This window comes from Lutjanus erythropterus, chromosome 9 (genome assembly GCF_056507025.1).
Source record: "Lutjanus erythropterus isolate fLutEry1 chromosome 9, fLutEry1.hap2, whole genome shotgun sequence".
Classification (NCBI taxonomy): domain Eukaryota; kingdom Metazoa; phylum Chordata; class Actinopteri; order Lutjaniformes; family Lutjanidae; genus Lutjanus; species Lutjanus erythropterus.
The window spans coordinates 33,778,257-33,786,833 of NC_139325.1; the positions used below are offsets into that span (position 1 = coordinate 33,778,257).

At 41.4% G+C, this 8,577-nt stretch overlaps 1 protein-coding gene across 3 annotated transcripts; it reads left to right on the forward strand.

The window, feature by feature from the left end:
- Positions 1 to 1,990: 1,990 nt before the first annotated feature.
- nppcl (natriuretic peptide C-like) lies at positions 1,991 to 4,808 on the forward strand. 3 transcript variants are annotated; one of them, XM_084725758.1, is made up of 4 exons: positions 1,991 to 2,252; positions 3,190 to 3,280; positions 3,628 to 3,790; positions 4,026 to 4,808. In XM_084725758.1, exons 3-4 carry the CDS (start codon positions 3,692 to 3,694, stop codon positions 4,323 to 4,325), a joined length of 399 nt encoding a protein of 132 aa, XP_084581884.1. In that variant the 5' UTR covers positions 1,991 to 2,252; positions 3,190 to 3,280; positions 3,628 to 3,691; the 3' UTR covers positions 4,326 to 4,808. The 3 variants fall into 3 exon arrangements, with proteins under 3 accessions (XP_084581884.1, XP_084581883.1, XP_084581882.1); XM_084725757.1 differs by having other exon boundaries at positions 3,190 to 3,268; XM_084725756.1 differs by lacking the exon at positions 3,190 to 3,280.
- Positions 4,809 to 8,577: the final 3,769 nt, after the last annotated feature.

Genomic DNA, 8,577 nt, shown 5'->3' on the forward strand with positions numbered 1-8,577 from the left:
CGCAGACCTACGGACCATGTGAGCCGTTTCATGCAGGAAAGTAATTCCATTACATTCTACCACAGAGAGAAAGTAGTTCTGGTAGATTCTAATGTAGGAAATGTATGAAAGTGCTCACAACAAGGTTTATGGATTTCTGGAAAATCTGGAACTTTGAGTTTTCCAAATGTACTTTTTGTCACTTTGAGTACCACAAGCCAAAATACTATTTAGTCCCATTATAATGGAAATTAGGCAGGTATCTCGGTATCTCCAAAACAGACCTTATTAAGTAACTATGGTAGATTCTACTGCAGGGAGAAAGTAGTTTCTGCATGAAACTGCTCACAACAGTAACCAGGTCGTGATTTCTTAGATTCTACAGCAGAAAGAAAGTCGTTCTACCTTAGAAAGAAAGTAGTTCTGGTAGTTTCTACTGTAGAAAGATGGTGTTTTCAGTAGATTCTTTTTTTATATATATATATTTTTTTTTTTTTGGGGGGGGGGTGGGGGGGGGCTTCTGTGTCTATAGTACAGCTGGCAGTATGACAGGAAAGGGCAGAGAGTCGGGGAATGACAAGCAGCAAAGGGCCATAGGTGGGAGCCGAACCCACAGCTGCTGCAGAGGAGTCGCAACCTCAGTACACGGGGCCAATGTTCTACCAACTGAGCTACCAGGCTACCAGTTCCAGTAGATTGTACTGCAGAAAGAAAGTAGTTCTGGCAGATGGAAAGTATTTTCAGTAGATTCTACCCCAGGAATAATGTTCTGGTGGATTCTAGTTCTGCAGAGAGTAGTTCCAGTAGATTCTGCCATAGGGGAAAAAAGTAAATCTGATAGATTCTACTGGAGAAGGAAAGTAGTTCCTGCATGAAACTGCTCACAACAAGGTCTGTGGATTATCTCGAGTAATTGGGGCAGGATTGCTGCTCAATTCTAATGTAGAAAGAAAATAGTTCCACCATAAAAAGTAGTGCCGGTAGATTGTACCACAGAATGTAGATCTGCGAGATTTTGCTGCAGAAAGAATGCAGTTCCAGTAGTTTCCACTGTGTAAAAAAGGTAGTTCTGTTAGAATCAATGATAGAGAGAAAGTAGTTCCTAAATGAAACTGCTCACGAGGTCTGTGGATTATCTCGAGTAGCTGGGTCATGATTTCTGGGGAAAGAAATTGCTGTTGAGTTTTTCCAAATCTATTTCTTTTGGCACTTTGAGCGCGATAAACTGAGTGCCATCTAGTTCATTATCTTAGATAGAAAGCAGACATTTATTCAACTGATGTCTCCAAAACTCTGCAACTCACCCCAAAACAATCTAGATGGATAAATGGCACTACTGGCCAAAGGGAATATATGCATTTTTTTTTTTTTAATTTTGGTGTTAAGTGTCCCTTTAACTTAAAGAGAAAAATTTCCCTGATTGTATGCTTGGTGTGTTGACGCACATTTGTAATTGCCGGGGCTTATTTACTTGAAATAATCAGAGGCTGCTGAACTTTGAGCTCAGTCTGTTGGATCGTGCAGCTCCTGGTAGTGTTGTAATTTGGCGGCGGGGGGTACAGGGAGCAGATGGCACTGACAGACTGTAACTTACCCAGCAGAGAGGGGAGGTCAGAGCATGCTGGGAAAGACCGTGGAGACAAAGGGGAGAGAGGGAGGCTAATATGCACGAGGACCATCGTTGCCACATGGGAGATGTATAATTCAGATTAAGTCGTGACACAAAACACGTGTGTATCTCTGCAGTGAGTTCACTTCATAACTCGCGGCTCTCGTTGGCGAGGCGTTGGCTGGCTGTTGCCCTCTGACCTTGGCTTTGTGCGGCACTGTGGCATCAGTATGGCTCACGGCACACACACAGTCACCTTGGCAATGACAATCACTCTCTTCCAAGACTATGACATCATTCCAAAAGAAAAGAAGATGAGGAGGAGGAGGAGGAGGAAGATGTGGGGGATTGGAAGGAGGGGGGGCGGGGGGGGGGGGGGGGGGGGGGGGGGCATCTCTGGCTCTACAAAACCTCTGCAGCATCCCAGCTGATGCCCCAACATTCAGCTCCTGCCAAGAGGACAGACGCAAAAGGAGGAAAATCATCCTTTTCAATTCCATCACAGAGCGGAGCGAGGAGTAGGAGGAGTTAGCCGAGTGAGATACTGATGCTCCCAGCAGGTGCCAACAAGTGAGAGGTAGCTGAGAGACCGAGAGCGAGGGAGATGGAGAAGAGTCTGTGAGAGCAGAAGACACCCAGAGCTCTGAGAGAAAACCAACAACAGGTGAGCACTCCAGCAAATTTATTTTGAATTATTAGATTTTCATGGAAAACTATTTTATAGTTATCTTCAGCAGTGGTTACTTATCACAGTTAGAATTAAAGTTGTTTTAGCCTCAAATGGAGCAGCAGTCTGTTTTTAAAGAAAGCTACAAAAATTGTAGAAAACGTCCTCAGTTCATACTGCAACAACATCTGGAAGCAATTTTAAAAGAATGAATGAGCTTTTTAAACAGTTTTAACACAAAGTTTTGATTTTCTTACCTTTATAAGTACCTGTTACCATTTTATTTTAAATAGTATCATATTAATGTAACACTATTTATTTTATAGTTGCTTCCCAAAGAGAACAATCAGTGAATCAAATCAAAATAAATTTTGTTACAAGCACAAATGAAGCTGCTTACAGTCTCATTTTTTAGGCAAATTAAAACATGGGTAGAAAATGCCTGTTTCCACAGTTACTTTCCATTAAAACCTGAAAGTGTCATTAGAATAATAAAAGAGCTTTTTAAAGCGAGTTCTTAAAACAAAGCTTTCTGCCCTTATAAATATAACTGACAGGTTACCATAGAAATGATGAAATCCTCTCATTTTGGAATTATTTTTCACACACAATGGTAATGGAAATATCACTCCTTTAACTGTACATCATTTTCACTGTGACTTTATTTTCCCTGTTTGTTACAAATTTTAATAAGATGCCTTTCAGACAAACAGATAATGTGTGCATTAAATATTTGAAAGTCACTATAAGGAAATGTGTTATTGAATATTAATAAATAAAATATTTTTTCACTGAATTTTTTTGCAAGGGATTTGACTTAATTTATACTTTTTCTCTACTTTTCTGTCACAGCACAAAGTTTTCCTTCTCCTCCTTCTAATTTGCTAATATGTAATAAATTAATCCTGATTGTGTTTGGCTATTTTTACTCTAGATTTAAAAGCCTGACCAGGAACGGGGGCTGCAGATTGGCTCCGGCTAAATCCTCTAAATACATGTTGCATTGCTCATCTGTATGTAACAAGGTGCTTTTGTATGGTCCCTGTTAAACATCCGAATAAATTAAAATGAATGATTATTTTGAATATCTTTAAAATACCAAAGACACAGACTGAAGATTATTTAAACATATATTTGACTATTAAAATTATTAATTTATATTTGTTTTAAGTTGCCAATTTTACATCTGATCAGGGGCTATGGATGAAAACTAGCCTTTTGACTAATTCTGGTGTATTTACAGAAATCAAGAACTCTCACATAATTTTCTGTCAGACATTTTAGAACCATTACTTTATATTTACAGTCTGTATGTGCAGTGTTTTAGTGTTTTCACAGAGGTAATTTAAATTTTCTGTGTGTGTGTTTGCAGCCAGTGTATTTTCAGTCCTCCTGCTCCAGTTTCTTCCGTCTGTCTGTCCACCATCTCTGCTGCCATGCTGTGTCCTGTGCTGCTCTGTGCCACTCTGCTCCTCCTGACACCCCTGGAGATCACGGAGGCTCGCGCTCTGCACCCTTCTCCTGATGCCGCGCAGGTAGGTACGGGGGGAGGGAGCGAGTGAGCTAGGTGAAGTGGAGCAGGGGGGCTTGAAAAGGAAGAAAAAAAGTGGATTGAGGAGGATTCAGAGTGGATTGAGGGTATAGGAGAATAGTGCAGAAGGAGGGGAGGGAGAGCAGGAGTAATGAAATGTATCACTGATTGAATTATTCTCCCTCGTACACTCCCTGACAATTAAATTGAATCTTTTTTTTTTTTTTCCGCTCCTGCAGTTCATGGAGCAGTTTCTGGAGCGCTACAATGACCTATTGACCCTGGACGACCTGGAGAACCTGTTGAACAGCCAGCCAGAGGAGCAGTCCACCTTCTCCTCCTCGGGGGTCAAAGCGGCCGAGTACCCAAAATGGGCCGACGCACAAACGCAGGCCGAGACCCCCTGGCTGCGCCTGCTGAAGGGTGCCCTGGCCAATCAGAAGAGAGCAGAGCCAGACAGGTCACGGAGGGGATGGAACCGAGGATGCTTTGGGCTGAAACTGGACCGGATCGGCTCCATGAGCGGACTGGGCTGTTAGTGGAGAGGAAATAAAGACTGTTGACATCCTTCTTAGAGCATTAAAGGTGAAAAACACACATGCAAAGGCGTTGACATGCAGTTGCGTGTACACTACATGTAGTATGGTGTAAACTTGCAGCATTGCTAATGTGGTTTCATCCAGCGTAGGTACCATAGATCAGACGCTTCACACTATCGTGGCTGTTTTAACAGAGCAGCTGTAGGTTATTCCATGTATTGAATATTAGAACGTGAGCTATGTTTACATCAAATGATCATCTTTGGTTGTTGGGCTTGTTTTTTAAAGTAAATTGGCACTTTATGTGTTTCTAGCTTTGTCTGCGTACAGTAAATTTAAGTGTTTGGACATTTTGTGGCTTGGGGATTGTGGGTAAATCAGGTGTGAAGGGCCTGGATATCCAAAAATTGATGGCACCTGTAATTTCTGCTGTTTGTTTTTATGTTTACTTATGATTTGCATGAATAAATGGATTTGACATTTGCTGTGTTGTTTGTTTTTGCTCATAGATATGTGTAAGTTTTAGATCTAACATCCATTTCTGTCCCAAACGTGAATCCCAGTTTGTTGACTCTCTGGTTGCTTGCATCATCTCAATATGTCCTTCAAAATGGAGCTCCACAGATCTGTTTTAACTCTTGATCCTTTATTAAATCTTCCAATAGCTGTTGGAGGAAGTTACATTTCTTCCCACATCGTTCTGGAGTACGGGTGGCCAATTTTAATAACTGAATGTATGAAGAGAAGACCCTCTGCTGCGTCCAAAACTCATTTCATTCTGGCTCAACAGCCAAGTTCCTAAGGCAAAAATACTGACATGTTGTTCAGGGAAATGGAAATAAATAACTTGACATATTTGTCAGAGAATCTCATACCTAATATTTAAAAAAATATGTATATTGAAATATCATAAATCGTGCATTTGGCAATCTTTGTACCGGCAATATGCCTAGTTTGACAACAAGACCTCAATTCTTGCAAACTTGGAGGCAATACGCAAAGATCTAAAACACAAATGTTCTCACCTCAAGGTACATTTGTGAGCACTTTAAATGAAAGTTGCACTAAGAGGATTTAATTTAGATGTTGCTAAATCCTGATTAGTGCACGCCACTGAAGTGCATGACATCACTGTCTGCTAACTGTCCCGCCCACCTCAAACTCCAAAATCTAATGTGAATAAAAAAAAACCTGTTTAAACTTTGTTAGACATCGTATGTTCATGTAGAACATCAGTGCTCATAATAAGAAGCTGACTGAGAAGAGTTTTCCAGGCCTTTAAGAGCTAAAAGTTGACTTCCACAGTTCTGTCAACCTTGGAAACAGATGTGTACTCGAGGTCCATTTCATAACTGTTCATACCGTAATCAGTATTAGGTCTCAGAGGTGTCTTCAAAAAGCCAAGTTACAGACCAATCTCCCCTTTCTATCTAAAATCTTGGTATGTACCATGACCTCCCAGCTCAAATTGTACCTGGACTCGAACAAACTATTTCACTCCGGTTTAACATCCCAACACAGAACAGACACCGCCTTAATCAAAGTCACAAACGACCTCCTCTCTGCCTCTGATACCCACTGCCTCAACAGTCTCATCTTAATTGATGTCAGCGGCACCTTCGATGCCATCAGTCACGCCATCCTCCCGTCTCGCTCCCTCTGTGTCACTGCCACTGTCCTCTCCTGGTTCAAATCATACCTCTCTGACTGTCACCGGTCCTCTACATGCTTTCCCTTGGCTTCCATTTTAACTGTTATGCTGATGATACTGAGTTCTACGTCTCCATCAAATCCATTACCGCTGCCACTCGCTCCACTGACACAAACTGGCTCTATGCATACTATGGATGCAAGTATACTTTCTCATTATTTCCACAATTTCTCCCTCTGCATCAGTGGTTCCACTGTTCCTGCTTCCACACACCTCCGCAACCTTGGTGTCCTCTTTGATCAGACCCTGTCCTTTGAACGCCACATCAACCACATTACGAAAAATGCCTTCTTTCATCTTAAAACCATTGCTCATCTTTGCCCCTTCCTCTCCCTCTCAGCTGCTGAAACCCTTCATCACCTCGTGCCGTTCGGTACGACACAACCACCAAAATCCTCGAAAGACTCCAGCACATCCAAAACTAAGCTGCTCACCCACTCCCGCAGAGATCACATCACCCCAGTACTTCAAAACCTCCACTGGCTCCCCATTCAACAAATAATCCAGTTCAAAATTCTCCTCATCACCTACAAAGCCGTCCACAACCTAGCCCTCTCCTACCTGACTGACCTTCTGCACCAACATACTCCTACCTGCAACCTCAGATCCGCTGACATCAACCTCCTCACGGCTCTCTTTTTTCCATTTCTACCATGTAAAGAATATATGAGTATGTTTTAAAGCACTGCACAAATAAAATGTATTATTATTAGAACAAAACTGAATCTACAAGTCGTGACATTTTTGCACTCTATCTGCAGATGAACGTCATGCGATAAGACTGAAAGCTCCAGAACAGCTTCTAGATGGACCTTGAGGTGCAAAACCGGTCCTGACCTCCCTGGAGCCCAAAGCAAAACTTTGCTAAGAGGCCGTCCAACCAGACCCAGTGCTTCCACCCTCCCTCCACTAAACCAGTTTGCTCCATCTGTTGGTCTAAGAATAAGTAGGCTTATATTGAACAGACTGAGTTATAAACAAACAATATTTAATAAATTAATTGTGTTCTATAGAATGTTATATGTGAATATCAACATTAATGTAAATACAAAATTGTAGAAAATATGAAATGGAAATACTGATTAAAAAAAATATAACACTGAGCTTTGGCTTTAATGCTTAATAATTAGTCCAGTCATTTAATTAATTTCAGAGTAAACATTTAATCAGTACTCTATTCAAATGATTGCTTTCCATCATGCATTAGTCCACAGTTGCTTTTTCCTTACATTAACTAGAGGTTGATAAATCTGTCGACAGCTGTGGAGTTTTTAAAATCCAGAACTGGGTCCTGAACTGTTTTCTGTTCAGGCCTCTGACCTGCAAAGTTATGATCTATCCAGCTTGTCGATGTGACACTTGGTGGTTATGAATCAACTTGGACTCAACATCACTGATAGGGAAGTGAAAAGTCAACAAAATGAGCAGAAATAACAGGGAAGTTGTTTTCTCACTTTTTTTTTTTTCCATGACATCCCGTCTCTATCACGACACTAGATGGCAGTCTCACTCCATCGTGTGTTTATCTGTCCCTCATCACACAGAGTTGCCCTCTGGACTTTGAACTGGACTTAAGTACAGGACACAAGTTGTATAAATGTAGTTAAGGCCATTTTGCATGTGTGGTATGTTTGCATAGATCCCCAAACTGGAATCCATACATTTTTGTTTTTACTCGCTTTCTGATAAACAAGAATATGACTTGCATTTTGCGAATAACATAATTTACAGAAATGAAAAACAGTATAATTATTACAGATTTTCTTGTAATCTTATAGTGACCTTTCCACTGAACTAGAATAATAATTCTCAGATATTTTATTCCATGGCAGCTCACATCCCTCCCTACAGTGGGTAGAGTTTTGGCTGTAATGTGGAGATCTGTATGAGACAGCATTTACAGTACAACATGGACCAAGTGCTGGCCATTCAGCCAGCGTCTAATCTTAGCCTGACCTTTACTTCCCCTCTTTGACCTTAAGCTGCAAAGCAGAGGCCAGGCATGCTCTCGGGGTTGTGGTAGTTCAGCTATGCCCGGACAACTGGACTGCAGCCATAAAACACACCAGCACTGACCAGTTCTGGTGCAGAGCGACATGTCTGCTTGCCTGCTGCAAAACATGTTTGACCACATGATCTGCCGGCGTAAAAAACACACGAGCTAGTGAATATTTGGCCCAGTTAAATATGTGATGTATTGCGGGTTCATGGTCTGCTGCGGTGACAAGAGGCCGTGGCATGGATAAGGTTTCAATTCACTGTCGGTACTGTCCGCTGGTGAAGCCCAGTGTGCAGCCAGGGGGAATTTTTCCAACAGGAATAAACCTCCTGGTTTGATTTGGCAGACTAATTATCCAGATTTAACATTTAATATTATCCTAAGAGGTACTCTCCTTTCAAATGCCAATGCTTTTTCCAGACAGAAAAGTCAAAATAAACTTGGAAAACTGACATCTTCTGTGTACAATGAATAAAAGAGAAGACAGCAGCAACACATTACAGAGTGCTGCGCTTTTATTCTGACGAAGGAAACTGTCTTTC

Bases quoted from the DNA above. Each gene is read 5' to 3' on its own strand.
- nppcl (XM_084725758.1), top strand. From the start codon at position 3,692: ATGCTGTGTCCTGTGCTGCTCTGTGCCACTCTGCTCCTCCTGACACCC. The intron at 3,791-4,025 runs GTAGGTACGGGG...CCGCTCCTGCAG, and splicing joins CTTCTCCTGATGCCGCGCAG to TTCATGGAGCAGTTTCTGGA.